Source organism: Nerophis ophidion, linkage group LG21, assembly GCF_033978795.1.
Source record: "Nerophis ophidion isolate RoL-2023_Sa linkage group LG21, RoL_Noph_v1.0, whole genome shotgun sequence".
NCBI classification, from domain to species: domain Eukaryota; kingdom Metazoa; phylum Chordata; class Actinopteri; order Syngnathiformes; family Syngnathidae; genus Nerophis; species Nerophis ophidion.
The window spans coordinates 33,174,031-33,193,332 of record NC_084631.1 but is presented as its reverse complement, the minus strand read 5'-3'; the positions used below and the strand labels follow the sequence as shown (position 1 = coordinate 33,193,332).

Sequence of the window (19,302 nt, the reverse complement as noted above, 5' to 3'; positions counted from 1 at the left end):
TGCATCTTTTTACACTGATTTTTTTCAAACACTGAATTATTTTTACTCTGAATTTTTCAACACATTTTTCATACACTGAATTTTTAAAAACTGATTTTTTTTTACAATGCATTGTAAAACACGCATTTTTTATACACTGAACCTTTTCACACTGAATTTTTTTACAATGAATTTTAAAACACCAATTTTTTTTACACACAGAATGTTTTTGAACACCAAGATTTTATACACTGACTTTTTAAACACTTTGTATACACTGAATTTGTTAAACACTGCATATTTTTACACTGAATTTTAATACAGTTTTTTTTTTTGCATTGAATTTATTTTACACTGAATTTTTAAACACTTGTTTTTGTACACTGAATTTTTGAACTCTCTTTTTTATGTATTTACTGAATTTTTAAACACTGAACATTTTTACATGGAATTTTTATGCTATGGAATTTAACACACCATTTTTTTTCCACACAAAATTTAATCACCATCATTTTATTTACTGAATCTTTAAACACTTTTTTTACACTGAATTTTTAAACACTGCATCTTTTTACACTGATTTTTTATACAAATGTTTTTTTTTGCACTGATTTTTTTACATTGAATATTTAAACACAATTTTTTTTTATACACTGAATTTTTAAACACTAAATATTTTTACAGTGAATTTTAAAACACTGATTTTTTTATACAATGAACTTTTAAACTGCATATTTTTTACACAGAATTTTTAGAATGGATTTTTTTTGCACTGAATTTTTTTTACACTGAATTTTTAAACGCAATTTTTTTATACACTGATTTTTTTACGTAGAATTTTTTAAATATATACTGAATTTTTAAACACTGAACAGTTTTACACAGAATTTTTATGCAATAGATTTTAAAATACAATTTGTTTTTACACACAACATTTTTAAACACCAACATTTTATTTACTGAATTTTTAAACACTGCATCTTTTTACACGGAATTTTTGTACAAATAATTTTTTTGTTCTCATTTTTTTTTTACATTGAATTTTTAAACACAATTCTTTTATACACAGAATTTTTAAACACTAAATATTTTTGCAATGCATTTTAAAACAGCAGTTTCATACACTGCATTTTTAAGCACTGAACATTTTTACACTGAATTTTAAAACACAGATATTTTTATACACTGAATTTTTAAACACCAAGATTGTATACCCTCTTTTTTTACACGCTAAATCTTTTTACCCCAAAATTTTTTAATACTGAATTTTTACACGCTAATTTTTTTTACATTGAATTTTTAAACACGGACTTTTTGAACGCTGGATTGTTAAAAACTGAATTTTAAAACCCAGATTTTTTTTTTCTATAAACTTAATTTTTAAACACCTACATTCTATACACATATCTTTTATACATCTTATTTTTTTTACAATGAATTTTTTTTTTCACTTAATTTTTTTTCCACGGAATTTCTAAACTCTTATTTATACACTGATATTTTTAAACGCTGACTTTTTGAACGCTGAATTGTTATACACTGAATTACAAAACATTGCTTTTTAAAGCAAACATTTATTTGACAAATTTTTTTCCCAATTAAATTGAATAATTTGATATAAAACCATTTCCATTCACAATATTCAAAAGTAAAAAATTCAATTAAATAAATGCTGTGTCCAAAAAAAGCTTTTGTAACAAGGACACACGTGAAGCTCCTTAAATACGCAACAAATGTAGCCAGCAAGCGTCAGTTGACATCTGTGGAAAAAAGCCTTTTGCTTGGGGCCGTTCATTAAAAAAAAAAAAAAAAAACGGCGGACAAGTCAGGAGCAGCAAGTTCTTCAATTAACGACAATAAATGAAAATGTTCTGTTCCTTCCCAGAAAATATCATGCTTTTTTTTTTCTGCTCCTCTTCCATGCCGTGACTCTCCAGTGACCTGTCCCATGAAAGACCATTTATCGGCAGTCTGCTTTATAATCCGGTGCGCTTTATAATCCGGAAAATATGGTACTTGGATGTCGGCCAACACAAGGAAGTGTTTTACATTTGAAAAAAAAATATTAATATGACTCCTTTAATGCGCCTTATAATCTGGTGCACTTTGTATATGAAAAGAGATCGAAAATAAACCATCGTCGATGCGCTTTATACTCCGGTGCGCCCTATGATCCGGAAAATACGTAGCTTGTATGTCGGCCAACACAAGGAAGTGTTCTACATTTAGAAAAAATAAATATGACTCCCTTAATGCGCTTTATAATCTGTGCGCTTTATATATGAAAAGAGATCAAAAATAGACCATTCATCGAAAAATGCGTTTTATAATCCGGTGCGCCCTATGACCGGGAAAATATTGTACTTGTATGTCGGCCAACACAAGGAAGTGTTCTACATTTTGCAAAAAAATAACAACTCTTTTAATGCGCTTTATAATCTGGTGCGCTTTATATATGAAAAGAGATCGAAAATAGACCATTCATCGAAAAATGCGCTTTATAATTCGGTGCACCCTATGGTCCGGAAAATACTGTACTTGCATGTCAGCCAACACAAGTAGTGTTCTACATTTAGAAAAAAAAAATATGACTCCTTTAATGCGCTTTATAATCTGGTGCACTTTGTATATGAAAAGAGATTGAAAATAGACCATTCATCGTCAATGTGCTTTATAATCCTGTGCGCCCTATGGTCCGGAAAATATGGTACTTGCATGTCGGCCAACACAAGGAAGTGTTCTACATTTTGAAAAAAAATAACATGACTCTTTTAATGCGCTTTATAATCTGGTGCGCCTTACATATGAAAAGAGATCGAAAATAGACCATTCATCGAAAATTGCACTTTATAATCCGGTGCGCCCTATGGTCGGGAAAATATGGTACTTGTATGTTGGCCAACACAAGGAAATGTTCTACATTTTGAAAAAAAATGACATGACTCTTTTAATGCGCTTTATAATCTGGTGCGCCTTATATATGACAAGAGATCGAAAATAGACCATTCATCGAAAAACGCGCTTTATAATCCGGTGCGCCCTATGGTCCGGAAAATATGGTACTTGTATGTCCGCGAACACAAGGAAGTCATACATTTATAATAAAAATAATGACTCCTTTAATGCGCCTTATAATCTGGTGCACTTTATATATGAAAAGAGATCGAAAATAGATAATTCATCGAAAAATGCGCTTTATAATCTGGTGCGCCCTATGATCCGGAAAATATTGTACTTGTATGTTGGCCAACACAAGTAGTGTTTTACATTTAGAAAAAAAATATGACTCCTTTAATGCGCTTTATAATCTGGTGCACTTTGTATATGAAAAGGGGCGGGCGGCATAGCTCGGTTGGTAGAGTGGCCGTGCCAGCAACTTGAGAGTTGCAGGTTCGATTCCCGCTTGTGCCATCCTAGTTACTACCGTTGTGTCCTTGGGCAAGACACTTTACCCACCTGCTCCCAGTGCCACCCACTCTGGTTTAAATGTAACTTAGATATTGGGTGTCACTATGTAAAGCGCTTTGAGTCACTTGAGAAAAGCGCTATATAAATATAATTCATTAATTCACAAAAAGAGATTGAAAATAGACCATTCATCGTCAATGTGCTTTACAATCCTGTGCGCCCTATGGTCCGAAAAATATGGTACTTGCATGTCGGCCAACACAAGGAAGTGTTCTACATTTTGAAAAAAAATAACATGACTCTTTTAATGCGCTTTATAATCTGGTGCGCCTTATATATGACAAGAGATCGAAAATAGACCATTCATCGAAAAAAGCGCTTTATAATCCGGTGCGCCCTATGGTCGGGAAAATATGGCACTTGTATGTTGGCCAACACAAGAAAGTGTTCTACATTTTGAAAAAAAAATGACATGACTCTTTTAATGCGCTTTATGATCCGGTGCGCTTTATATATGAAAATAGGTCAAAAATAGACCATTCATCGACAGTGTGCTTTATAATCCGGTGCGCCCTATGGTCCGGAAAATACGGTTCTTGTATGTTGGCCAAAACAAAAAAGTGTTTTACATTTAGAAAAAAAATAACATGACTCTTTTAATGCGCTTTATAATCTGGTGCGCCCTATATATGACAAGAGATCGAAAATAGACCATTCATTGAAAATATAGCTTTATAATCCGGTGCGCCCTATGACCGGGAAAATATTGTACTTGTATGTTGGCCAACACAAGTTGTGATTTACATTTAGAAAAAATAAATATGACTCCCTTAATGCGCTTTATAATCTGGTGCGCTTTATATATGAAAAGAGATCAAAAATAGACCATTCATCGAAAAATGCGCTTTACAATCCGGTGCGCCCTATGGTCGGGAAAATACTGTACTTGCATGTAGGCCAACACAAGGAAGTGTTCTACATTTTGGAAAAAAATAACATGACTCTTTAAATGCGCCTTATAATCTGGTGCGCTTTATAAATGAAAAGGGATTGAAAATTTGTATTTTTGCCAACACAAGTTTTGATTTACATTTAGAAAAAATAAATATGACTCCCTTAATGCGCTTTATAATCTGGTGCGCCTTATATATGACAAGAGATTGAAAATAGACCATTCATCGAAAAACGCGCTTTATAATCCGGTGCGCCCTATGGTCGGGAAAATATGCTACTTGTATGTTGGCCAACACAAGGAATGTTTCTACATTTTGAAAAAAAAAAAGACATGTCTCTTTTAATGCGCTTTATAATCCGGTGCGCCTTATATATGAAAATGGGTCAAAAATAGACCATTCATCGGCAGTGCACTTTATAATCCGGTGCGCCCTATGGTCCGGAAATACGGTTCTTGTGTGTTGGCCAAAACAAAGAAGTGTTTTACATTTAGAAAAAAAATAACATGACTCTTTTAATACGCTTTATAATCTGGTGCGCCTTATATATGAAAATAGGTTAAAAATAGACCATTCATCGACAGTGTGCCTTATAATCAGATGCGCCCTATGGTCCGGAAAATACGTTCATTAAAAAAAAAGACGGCGGACAAGTCAGGAGTGGCAAGTGCTTCAATTAACGACAATAAATGAACATTTTCTGTTCCTTCCCAAAAACAATCATGCTTATTTTTTTTGTTCTGCTCCTCTTCCATGCCGCGACTCTTCAGTGACCTGTCCCATGAACGAGCTGCTGACGGCGTCCACGGGCGTCATCATGAGCCAGTCGCCGGGCACGGGCTTCCCTCACTTCGAGTCCTGCTCCTGGCTGGTGAGGGTGGAGCCCGGCTACAACATCACCTTCACCATCGAGCACTTCCAGACCAGCCGGCAGTTTGACGAGCTGGAGATCTTTGACGGTGAGTGTTTGTTTTCCTCCCCCCAAAAAAATAACAATTAGCAGCATGCTCAATTAAAGCTCAAGAAGAAGCGGCGGTGACGGAACGTTTACATCCGCTTCCCCGCGTTTGCGCGCAATTACGGGCGCAGTCAGCTGCCCTGGCAGGCTTCTCGGAATTGCTGATTAGCGCATTTTATTTATGTAATATATCTCACTGCGAGTAAAGAAGCAGGCATGCTCTAACTTTGGGGCTGCCGAAGCAATTATGGGCATTTGTATTTTATTTTTTCCCCCTCAATTAAGAGAAGAGCAGTTTTAGATTTGATTCAAAGTGAAACTAAAAGCAGACTTGCTGGAAGTTACACAGAAGTGGGCTGAATTCAACTTGTTTCAACATAGGATTATCTTGGTGAAATCGCAAGAAAAGCGTGGCAGTGCAAGGCCGGTGTTTAAGGACACATCAACAGTAGGAATTAAAAAGATAATAATATCATATACTATTATGTACTTTACTATTATATCATGTTTTCCTACACTTCTGTGTCTCATTTGCAAGTACTGTATGTTCTATTAATATTATATACTATACTATTATATAATGTTTTCTTCCACTTCTGGGTCTCATTTGCAAGTACTGTATGTTCTATTAATGTTATATACTATACTATTATATAATGTTTTCTTCCACTTCTGGGTCTCATTTGCAAGTACTGTATATTCTATTAATATTATATACAAATATATACTATACTATTATATAACATGTTCCTACACTTCTGAGTCTCATTTGCAAGTACTGTATGTTCTATTGATATTATATACTATTATATACTATACTATTATATCATGTTTTCCTCCACTTCTGGGTCTCATTTGCAAGTATTGATTGATTGATTGATTGATTGGTTGATTGATTGATTGATTGATTGATTGATACTTTTATTAGTAGATTGCACAGTACAGTACATATTCCGTACAATTGACCACTAAATGGTAACACCCGAATAAGTTTTTCAACTTGTTTAAGTCGGGGTCCACGTTAATCAATTCATGGTACAAATGTATACTATCAACATAATACAGTCATCACACAAGTTAATCATCATAGTATGTACATTGAATTATTTACATTATTTACAATCCGGGGGGTGGGATGAGGAGCTTTGGTTGATATCAGAACTTCAGTCATCAACAATTGCATCAACAGAGAAATGTGGACATTGAAACAGTGTAGGTCTTATTTAGTAGGATATGTACAGCCAGCAAAGAACATAGTGAGTTCAGATAGCATAAGAACAAGTATATACATTAGAAGTACATTTGAGTTGTTTATAATCCGGGGAGATGGGATGTGAATGGAGGAGGGTATTAGTAAAGTGTTGAAGTTGCATGGAGGTGTTGTTTTAGAGCGGTTTTGAAGGAATATAGAGATGCACTTACTTTTATACCTGTTGGGAGTGCATTCCACATTGATGTGGCATAGAAAGAGAATGAGTTAAGACCTTTGTTAGATTGGAATCTGGGTTTAACGTGGTTTGTGGAGCTCCCCCTGGTGTTGTGTTTATGGCGGTCATTCACGTTAAGGAAGTAATTTGACATGTACTTCGGTATCAAGGAGGTGCAGCGGATTTTATAGACTAGGCTCAGTGCAAGTTGTTTTACTCTGTCCTCCACCCTGAGCCAGCCCACTTTGGAAAAGTGGGTTGGATTGAGGTGTGATCTGGGGTGGAGGTCTAAAAGTAACCGGATTAGTTTATTCTGGGATGTTTGGAGTCTAGATTTGAGGGTTTTGGAGGTGCTGGGGTACCAGGAGGTGCAAGCGTAATCGAAGAAGGGTTGAATGAGAGTTCCCGCTAGAATCCTCAAGGTGCTTTTGTTGACCAGAGAGGAGATTCTGTAGAGGAATCTCTATATTCTATTAATATTATGTACTATACTATTATAAAACGGTTTCCTACACTTCTGAGTCACATTTGCAAGTACTGCATATTCTAAGAATATTATATACTATTATGTACTGTACTATTATATAATGTTTTCCTACACTTCTGGGTCTCATTTGGTAGTACTGTATATTCTGTTAATATTGTATACTATCATATAACGTGTTCCTCCACTTCTGGGTCTCATTTGCAAGTACTGTATGTTCTATTGATATTATATACTATTATATACTATACTATTATATCATGTTGTCCTCCACTTCTGGGTCTCATTTTCAAGTACTCTATATTCTATTAATCAATCAATGTTTATTTATATAGCCCCAAATCACAAATGTCTCAAAGGACTGCACAAATCATTACGACTACAACATCCTCGGAAGAACCCACAAAAGGGCAAGGAAAACTCACACCCAGTGGGCAGGGAGAATTCACATTCAGTGGGACGCCAGCGACAATGCTGACTATGAGAAACCTTGGAGAGGACCTCAGATGTGGGCAACCCCCCCCCTCTAGGGGACCGAAAGCAATGGATGTCGAGCGGGTCCAACATGATACTGCGAAAGTTCAATCCACAGTGGCTCCAAGACAGCAGCGAGAGTCCCGTCCACAGGAAACCATCTCGAGCGGATCAGCAGCGTAGAGATGTCCCCAACCGATACAGGCGAGCGGTCCATCCTGGGTCCCGACGAGCGGTCCATCCTGGGTCTCGACTCTGGACAGCCAGTACTTCATCCATGGTCATCGGACCGGACCCCCTCCACAAGGGAGGGGGGGACATAGGAGAAAGAAAAGAAGCGGCAGATCAACTGGTCTAAAAAGGAGGTCTATTTAAAGGCTAGAGTATACAGATGAGTTTTAAGATGAGACTTAAATGCTTCTACTGAGGTAGCATCTCGAACTGTTACCGGGAGGGCATTCCAGAGTACTGGAGCCCGAACGGAAAACGCTCTATAGCCCGCAGACTTTTTTTGAGCTCTAGGAATCACTAATAAGCCGGAGTCTTTTGAACGCAGATTTCTTGCCGGGACATACGGTACAATACAATCGGCAAGATAGGCTGGAGCTAGACCGTGTAGTATTTTATACGTAAGTAGTAAAACCTTAAAGTCACATCTTAAGTGCACAGGAAGCCAGTGCAGGTGAGCCAGTACAGGCGTAATATGATCAAACTTTCTTGTTCTTGTCAAAAGTCTAGCAGCCGCATTTTGTACCAACTGTAATCTTTTAATGCTAGACATTGGGAGACCCGAAAATAATACGTTACAGTAATCGAGACGAGACGTAACAAACGCATGGATAATGATCTCGGCGTCTTTAGTGGACAAAATGGAGCGAATTTTAGCGATATTACGGAGATGAAAGAAGGCCGTTTTAGTAACGCTTTTAATGTGTGACTCAAAGGAGAGAGTTGGGTCGAAGATAATACCCAGATTTTTTACAGAGTCACCTTGTTTTATTATTTGGTTGTCAAATGTTAAAGTTGTATTATTAAATAGAGGTCGGTGTCTAGCAGGACCGATAATCAGCATTTCCGTTTTTTTGGCATTAAGTTGCAAAAAGTTAGCGGACATCCATTGTTTAATTTCATTAAGACACGCTTAATATTATATACTATACTATTATAAAACGGTTTCCTACACTTCTGAGTCACATTTGCAAGTACTGCATATATTGTAAGAATATTATATACTATTATGTACTGTACTATTATATAATGTTTTTCTACACTTATGGGTCTCATTTGCAAGTACTGTATATTCTGTTAATATTGTATACTATCATATAACGCGTTCCTCCACTTCTGGGTCTCATTTGCAAGTACTGTATGTTCTATTGATATTATATACTATTATATACTATACTATTATATCATGTTTTCCTCCACTTCTGGGTCTCATTTGCAAGTACTCTATATTCTATTAATATTTTATACTATTCTATTATAAAACGGTTTCCTACACTTCTGAGTCACATTTGTAAGTACTGCATATTCTAAGAACATTATATACTATTTTGTACTGTACTATTATATAATGTTTTCCTACACTTCTGGGTCTCATTTGCAAGTACTGTATATTCTGTTAATATTGTATACTATCGTATAACGTGTTCCTCCACTTCTGGGTCTCATTTGCAAGTCCTGTATGTTCTATTAATATTATATACTATTATGTACTATACTATTATATAATGTTTTCCTCCACTTTTGGGTCTCATTTGCAAGTACTGTATGTTCTATTAATATTATATATTATACTATTATATAATGTTTTCTTCCACTTCTGGGTCTCATTTGCAAGTACTGTATGTTCTATTAATTTTGTATACTATTATATACTATACTATTATATAACATGTTCCTACACTTCTGGGTCACATTTGCAAGTACTGCATATTCTATGAATATTTTATACTATTATGTACTGTACCATTATATAATGTTTCCCTACACTTCTGGGTGTCATTTGCAAGTACTGTATATTCTAATAATATTTTATACAAATTTATACTATATTATTATATAATCCTACACTTCTGGGTCATATTCGCAAGTACTGCTTGTACTATTAATATTGTATACTATTATGTACTGTACTTTTATATAATGTTTTTCTACACTTCTGGGTCTCATTTGCAAGTACTGTATGTTCAATTATTATTATATACTATATAACGCTTTCCTACACTTCTGGGTCTCATTTGCAAGAATTTTATATGCCATTAGTATTATATGCTACTATATACTATACTATTATATAACAGTTTCCTACACTTCTGGGTCTCATTTGCAAGTACTGTATGTTCTATTAGTATTATATACTATTATATACTGTACTATTATATCTTGTTTTCCTACACGTCTGGATCGCATTTGCAAGTACAGTATGTTCTGTTAAAATTATATACTATACTATTATATAATGTTTCCCTCCACTTCTGGGTCTCATTTGCAAGTACTGTATGTTCAATTAAAATTATATACTTTACTATTGTATAACGTTTTCCTACACTTCTGGGTCTCATTTGCAAGAATTGTATACAGTATGCCATTAATATTATATACTACTATATACTACACTATTATATAACAGTTTCCTACACTTCTGGGTCTCATTTGCAAGTACCGTATGTTCTATTAATATTATATACTATTATATCATGTTTTCCTACACTTCTGGATCGCATTTGCAAGTACTGTATGTTCTGTTAATATTATATACTATACTATTATATAATGTTTCCTCCACTTCTGGGTCTCATTTGCAAATACTATATGTTGTATTAATATTATATGCTATTATGTACTGTACTATTATATCATGTTTTCCTCCACTTCTGAGTCATTTGCAAGTACTTAATGGTCTATTAATATTATTTAATATCATAAAACGTGTTCCTCCACTTCTGGGTCTCATTTGCAAGTACGGTATATTATGTTAATATTATATACTAATATGTACTATACTATTTTATCATGTTTTACTACACTTCCGGGTCTCGGTTGCAAGTACTGTATGTTCTATTAATATTACATACTATACTATTGTATAATATTTTCCTACACTTCTGGGTCTCATTTGCAAGTACTGTATATTCTATTAAAAAGTTAAAGTACCGATGATCGTCATACACACGCAAGGTGTGGCGAAATTACTCACTGCATTTGACCAGTTGTGGTCAAACTCAGTTGTGGCCGCGCCTGGGAATAATTTTTCGGGTGATTCAACCCCCAATTCCAACCCTTGATGCTGAGTGCTAAGCAGGGAGGTAATGAGTCCCATTTTTTTTATAGTCTTTGGTATGACTCGGCCGAGGTTTGAACGCTGGCAGGCCGTATGCGGCCCGTCGTTTGGGGACCCCTGTATTAAACGAGAGGACTCATATTTCTTAATATTTTCATTATTTATTCAAATCCGATTAAAACAATTCTTCCAAAAAACAGCACGGATCAAGAAACGGTGGTAAACGAAGGAAAAGAGGATGTAAAAACAAAAATTAAGAGCGCTGGACAGGAAATAAAACAAACTAGTGAGAATCTGGTTTACTTTTATTTTGAAAAATGTGCAAAAAAATAGTTATAATGTATCAAACACATTTTGATGCATTGTTGTTGTTTTTTTCCCCAAACCAAACCGTTTAGCAACACGTGCCCATGAACCCCCGTCATAAATTCATAGTCATTATTTACTTTTGTTTTGTCAAAAAATCGTCATATGGGTCATATTTATTGTTTGGAATTGGACGGTACAATTTTGCTCAGGTGTTTTTCACGGGACTTTGACACGGTGGTGGGGACGAGGTGGTCCGTGATGACCGAGGCCGAGACACCTTGTCCCCAGGTGTGCTGATTAACACAGGCTTAGGGTATTTCAGCAAAAAAAAAAATAAATTGGAACGGAAACATTTTTTTAAATGCTTTTATTTTTGTACTATTGATGTATTAAAGGCCTTAAATACGGTGCTTTTTTGGCACAGGCCCCATCCTGCCGGATTCGGGTAAAATCCAACGATGCCCCCACGTTACAGTAACTAGTTTACACGGGGCGTCACGCCATCTTGCCGACTCGACTCTTTGTTGTCACTCCAGCAGCACCGAGAGCAGACTCAGCCAGACTACGTGTTGCCATTTTCAACGCCAAAAAAAGGAATTAACAAAAAAAAAAAAAAAACACTCCAAGTCAAGTAAGGCTCCACTTTTCCAGAAATGCGCTAGCTTGATGTCAAAATAAATTGGCTTTGCTGTAGACATGCTACTGATTAGCATTAGCAACTTTACATGGCGATTTCAACACCTACAATACAAATTTGTTGCTAAGATGCAATTGAACAGCCGGTGCGTGATAAGTAAAATGCTTACAGTATTAACACTTTTTGGGGCACAACAACAACAACAAACCTTTACACATATAAACATCTAAATTGTAATACCTGCAAATGAGATAATGAATACAAACAACTGGATACCAGTTGTAATAATCATACAAATCTAATTATATTAGAGTGTATTTATTACAACACATAAAAGTAACGAAAATTGGAGCCGTTGACAACAGGTATCAATTTGCAGTGACTGTGACTTGTCTGGAGGACGTTCAATGCTTGCTCAAATGTGAGAGGAAGACATTGTCGGTGTTGTGCTCAACAAATGTTTTGTCGCCTCAGGCCCGTCAAGACAGAGTCCTCTCCTGATCACGCTGAGTGGAAACTACTCCAGCCCACTCGGCATCACCAGCTCCTCCAACCGGGTCTACCTGCACTGGTCCTTCGACCACACCACCAGCCACAAGGGCTTCCGGATACGCTACTCAGGTGAGAAAATACTTTCTTGTTTTCATAGAGCAACCCTTCAACATGTTGGGATGTGTCACTTTACTGCAGGGTTGGCCAAACCTTTTTTAACTGGGGGGGCAGTCGTCGGTTTAAAAAAGAGAATACATGCGCCAAATAAGGATACGTGGGGAGAGAGTGTTTTGCTTTTTTCCCATCATCCATTGCATTGGGTTTAAATGGGTGTCATTTTAAATTTTTGTATGGTGCTTGGTAGAGATGCGCGGATAGGCAATTATATCATCCGCAACCGCATCACCAAAGTTGTCATCCACCCGCCGTCCACCCGAACCAACATTTTATCAGAACCGCAACCGCCCGTTGAAATACATCAGAGGTCGGCCACCTTTAACACTCAAAGAGCTATTTAAACCCGTTTCACAAAGCAAAGAAGCCAATGGGAGCCGCTAACGTTCTCGCGAACATCCATTGGTGTTCATCCTGATGACGTGAATAGGGGCGTGCTGTCAAGCCATTGCCTTTGACACTTTCAACAACATGTACAAACCGATTGTTAGTCCGGCAACATGTTTTGTGCAGCTTCCGCAATCACACGTACGAGATTGAAAGGCATACTGGGTGATACAGAGTACACTGATGGTTGTGATATAAACTATTTTAACACTCTTACTAATATGCACAACACTGTGAAGCCACACCAAACAAGAATGACAAACACATTTCGGGAGAACATCCTCACAGTAACACAACATAAACGCAACACAGCAAATACCCAGAATCCTTTGCATCCGTGACAAATCCTGATTATATTTTACACCCCCGCGCCCCCAACCCCTGGGTGACTTCCAGCAGTCATTCTAGAGAATGTTTGCGTCGCCTATTGTCTTCTTCGCTTTGTGACACGGGTTCCAAATGGCTCTTTGAATGGTCAATCAATCAATCAATTTTTATTTATATAGCCCCAAATCACAAATGTCTCAAAGGACTGCACAAATCATTACGACTACAACATCCTCGGAAGAACCCACAAAAGGGCAAGGAAAACTCACACCCAGTGGGCAGGGAGAATTCACATTCAGTGGGACGCCAGCGACAATGCTGACTATGAGAAACCTTGGAGAGGACCTCAGATGTGGGCAACCCCCCCCCCTCTAGGGGACCGAAAGCAATGGATGTCGAGCGGGTCTAACATGATACTGTGAAAGTTCAATCCATAGTGGCTCCAAGACAGCAGTGAGAGTCCCGTCCACAGGAAACCATCTCAAGCGGATCAGCAGCGTAGAGATGTCCCCAACCGATACAGGCGAGCGGTCCATCCTGGGTCCCGACGAGCGGTCCATCCTGGGTCTCGACTCTGGACAGTCAGTACTTCATCCATGGTCATCGGACCGGACCCCCTCCACAAGGGAGGGGGGGACATAGGAGAAAGAAAAGAAGCGGCAGATCAACTGGTCTAAAAAGGTCTATTTAAAGGCTAGAGTATACAGATGAGTTTTAAGATGAGACTTAAATGCTTCTACTGAGGTAGCATCTCGAACTGTTACCGGGAGGGCATTCCAGAGTACTGGAGCCCGAACGGAAAACGCTCTATAGCCCGCAGACTTTTTTTGAGCTCTAGGAATCACTAATAAGCCGGAGTCTTTTGAACGCAGATTTCTTGCCGGGACATACGGTACAATACAATCGGCAAGATAGGCTGGAGCTAGACCGTGTAGTATTTTATACGTAAGTAGTAAAACCTTAAAGTCACATCTTAAGTGCACAGGAAGCCAGTGCAGGTGAGCCAGTACAGGCGTAATATGATCAAACTTTCTTGTTCTTGTCAAAAGTCTAGCAGCCGCATTTTGTACCAACTGTAATCTTTTAATGCTAGACATTGGGAGACCCGAAAATAATACGTTACAGTAATCGAGACGAGACGTAACAAACGCATGGATAATGATCTCGGCGTCTTTAGTGGACAAAATGGAGCGAATTTTAGCGATATTACGGAGATGAAAGAAGGCCGTTTTAGTAACGCTTTTAATGTGTGACTCAAAGGAGAGAGTTGGGTCGAAGATAATACCCAGATTTTTTACAGAGTCACCTTGTTTTATTATTTGGTTGTCAAATGTTAAAGTTGTATTATTAAATAGAGGTCGGTGTCTAGCAGGACCGATAATCAGCATTTCCGTTTTTTTGGCATTAAGTTGCAAAAAGTTAGCGGACATCCATTGTTTAATTTCATTAAGACACGCTTCCAACTGACTACAGTCCGGCGTGTTGGTCAGCTTTAGGGGCATGTAAAGTTGGGTGTCATCAGCATAACAGTGAAAGCTAATATGGTAGAGGATACCGACCCCTGAACCATGTATATCAATTTTTTCCGAATGATTCAACTGCCACCCGCCCGAATCTAATTAAAATCTATTTTTTCGTCATATCACCTGCCGGACCCATGGAGTCCGCGGATGAGATCGCAAACCGTGCATCTCTAGTGCTTGGACTGTTTTTTATTATATCCAAAGTTTAGTGAGCCGGTTGTGTTATGTCTGACTGTGTATATGTCCGACTATGTGTGTGTGTGTGTGCGTGTGTGTGTGTGTGTGTGTATATATATATATATATATATATATACACAGTGGGGCAAAGAAGTATTTAGTCAGCCACCGATTGGGCAAGTTCTCCCACTTAAAATGATGACAGAGGTCTGTAATTTTCATCATAGGTACACTTCAACTGTGAGAGACAAAATGTGAAAAAAAAATTCCAGGAATTCACATTGTAGGAATTTTAAAGAATTTATTTGAAAATTATGGTGGAAAATAAGTATTTGGTCAACCATTCAAAGCTCTCACTGATGGAAGGAGGTGTTGGCTCAAAATCTCACGATACATGGCACCATTCATTCTTTCCTTAACACGGATCAATCGTCCTGTCCCCTTAGCAGAAAAACAGCCCCAAAGCATGATGTTTCCACCCCCATACTTCACAGTAGGTATGGTGTCCTTGGGATGCAACTCAGTATTCTTCTTCCTCCAAACATTTGGAGTTGAGTTTATACCAAAAAGTTCTATTTTGGTTTCATCTGACCACATGACATTCTCCCAATCCTCTGCTGTATCATCCATGTATCCATTTTGGTATAAACTCAACTCGTCGTGTTTGGAGGAAGAAGAATACTGAGTTGCATCCCAAGAACACCATACCTACCGTGAAGCATGTGGGTGGAAACATCATGCTTTGGGCCTGTTTTTCTGCTAAGGGGACAGGACGATTGATCCGTGTTAAAGAAAGAATGAATGGGGCCATGTATCGTGAGATTTTGAGCCAAAACCTCCTTCCATCAGTGAGAGCTTTGAATGGTTGACCAAATACTTATTTTCCACCATCATTTACAAATAAATTCTTTAAAATTCCTACAATGTGAATTCCTGGATTTTTTTTCACATTCTGTCTCTCACAGTTGAAGTGTACCTATGATGAAAATTACGGACCTCTGTCATCATTTTAAGTGGGAGAACTTGCGCAATCAGTGGCTGACTAAATACTTTTTTGCCCCACTGTATATATATATATGTATACAGATATATGTATGTGTATATGTATGTATATATATATGTATATATATATATATATATATATATATATATATATATATATATATATATATATATATATATATACAGAGGTGGGTAGAGTAGCCAGAAATTGTACTCAAGTAAGAGTACAGTTACTTTAGAGATTTATTACTCAAGTAAAAGTAAGGAGTAGTCACCCAAATATTTACTTGAGTAAAAGTAAAAAGTATGTTGTGAAAAAACTACTCAAGTACTGATTAACTGATGAGTAACCTGATTACGGCAACAAATAATGCACAAAAACATAAAAATAGCAATGAGCAAATTCAGAGCCAGGAATATCTCTTAAGCAACTAAAACAATAATATATATTAAATGATAGTACATTAAAACAAAATAAAAAAACGGCACATTGAGCCACAATAACTTAACAGCACCATAGCCTCAGTAGGCATTCATTGATTTGATTGATTGATTAAAACTTGTATTAGTAGATTGTACAGTACAGTACATATTCCGTACAGTTGACCACTAAATGGTAACACCCCAATAAGTTTTTCAACGTTTATCAATTACTTAGTAAATGACCAAGTCGAGGTGATCTACCTCATATATACATATACACACACACATATAATTTATACACACACATATCATACATACACACAAATCATTTATACACACATATCATATATATATACTGTATATATATATATATAGATATATATATATATATATATATATATATACATATATATTTATTTATATATATATAAACATACATTTATATATACAGTATATAAACATACATTTATATATACAGTATATAAACATACATTTATATATACAGTATATAATTTATATCTATTAATTTTGCTGTTTTTGTTGACATGTTAAAGGTGTTTTAATGAATATACATGCATTTTCAACATATTGATTCCTATCTTTCAAGAAGACAAGAATATAAGTTGGTGTATTACCTGATTCTGATGACTTGCATTGACTGGAATCAGACGTTCACGTTTTCAAATGGAGGAGAAAAAAAGTTCCTCTTTTCTGTCTAATACCACATGAAAGTCGTTGGTTTTTGGCATCTTATTTGTCCAGCTTCAATATTCGTTTTTATACACTTTACAAGAAATACATTGGCGGCAAACTCCGTATCTTGCTAGCTTGTTTGCGCTGGCTTTCGGAGACTCTTATTTTGTTAACGCAGGCGCGATGAAGCGGCACTTTTATTGTGAAGACAGGAACTGTTCGATCAGTCTTTAGGCTTTTGACGGGAAGTACGGTTGAAATAAAAAGTCTCTTTTTTCCTTTACACTTTTGATTGATTGATTGAAACTTTTATTATTAGATTACACAGTACAGTACATATTCCGTACAATTGACCGCTAAATGGTAACACCCCAATAAGTTTTTCAACCTGTTTAAGTCGGGTCATGTGACCGCCTGGCTCTGTTTGATTGGTCCAACGTCACCAGTGACTGCATGTGATTGGTGAAATGCAGGCATGCGTAGATTCTACTTTGAAGCTCTGTCAATAACCAAAACAAACATAAATAGATCGATAAAAAAAAGTAGCGAGTAGCGAACTGAATGCAGATAAATAGAACGGTGTAAAAGTAGCGTTTCTTCTCTATAAATATACTCAAGTAAAAGTAAAAGTATGTTGCATAAAAACTACTCGTAGAAGTACAATTTATCCCAAAAGTTACTCAAGTAAATGTAACGGAGTAAATGTTGCGCGTTACTACCCACCTTTGTATATATATATATATATATATATATATATATGTATATATATATATATATATATATATATATATATATATATATATATATGTGTGTATGTATGTATTTATACACATATATGAATATATATATATATATATATATATATATATATATATATATATATATATATATATATATATATATACCTGGGGCGGCAACTTAGGGTTCCAGGTTCGATTCCCGCTTCCGCCATCCTAGTCACTGCCGTTGTGTCCTTGGGCAAGACACTTTACCCACCTGCTCCCAGTGCCACCCACACTGGTTTAAATGTAACTTAGATATTGGGTTTCACTATGTAAAGCACTTTGAGTCACTAGAGAAAAGCACTATATAAATATACTTCACTATATATATATATATATATATATATATATATATATATATATATATATATATATATATATATATATATATATATATATCTAATACAGGACAAAAGTTTGGACACATATTTCAATATGTATTGTATATTTTCATAACTATTTACATTGCAGATTGTCTTTGAAGGCATTAAGACTATGACACATGTGGAGTGAAAACCACTTCAGGTGAATCTCAGAATCCCAAGAGCGTGCAAAGCAGTAATCAGAGCAGAGGGTGGCTGTTTTGCACAAATTACAATATAAAACATGTTTTCAGTTATTTCACCTCCACATGTGTTCATTCACAGTTTTGATTTGACAAACTACAAAGTAAATAGTCATGAAAATAAAAAAAAAATGTAGTGAATGAGGAGAAGGTGTGACCAAGATGTTGGCTTGTACTGTATATACATAGTACATGCACGTATTTACATATGCTATTAATATAGTTCGTGTAATTATGATTTTTTTTTTTTTTTGGTGCTTGGATGTTTTTTATAATATCTACAAGGTTCAGTTAGTCGGTTGTGTTATGTGTGACCAAGTGTGTTTACTTTTGTTGTTGGTTATTTTCTTTAAAACTTTTTTTTTTTGGTGCCATGACTAGGGAAGGTTCTTCGTATTGGCTCACAAAGGTAAATGCTGTGCTTCATCGTCATCATTTACCTGCATTACTATTTTTTTCCCTCAAGTTGGAGGTACATTTGCATCGTCCTAATGGTCAGATTGTATAAATAAATGACTTGAAAAAACCCCAGGCCCAGACTCATGACCCCCGGACGTAGTTTGGACATCCCTGCTTTACTTGATCCTATTTCCCCAGCCCGGGGATGAGTATTGCTCAAAGTTTCGGGAGTATTGTTTTACTGTGCACCAACCTACACAGCTGGCTGTGATACATATTTCAAAGCATCTATTAAACAGACAAGAAGCAAGGAATTAAACAAAGGCGGGATTCAATTTGGCTCAATGAGGAGAAACGTCTGGGCTGTACTCTTTGTGCAGTCTCTCACCACGCTCTGGCAAAATAGTTGCACGCCTCCTCTTGTATTTGAACTTTCCCTGATT

General features: G+C 36.3%; 1 protein-coding gene across 1 annotated transcript in view; it reads left to right on the top strand.

The window, feature by feature from the left end:
- The window catches only part of csmd2 (CUB and Sushi multiple domains 2), an 819,059-nt gene that overhangs the window by 662,354 nt on the left and 137,403 nt on the right, over positions 1–19,302 (top strand). The window contains exons 48-49 of the mRNA XM_061882497.1: positions 5,111–5,299; positions 12,390–12,536. Coding sequence (XP_061738481.1) covers positions 5,111–5,299; positions 12,390–12,536 — 336 coding nt within the window. The remainder of the gene's footprint in view (positions 1–5,110; positions 5,300–12,389; positions 12,537–19,302) is intronic.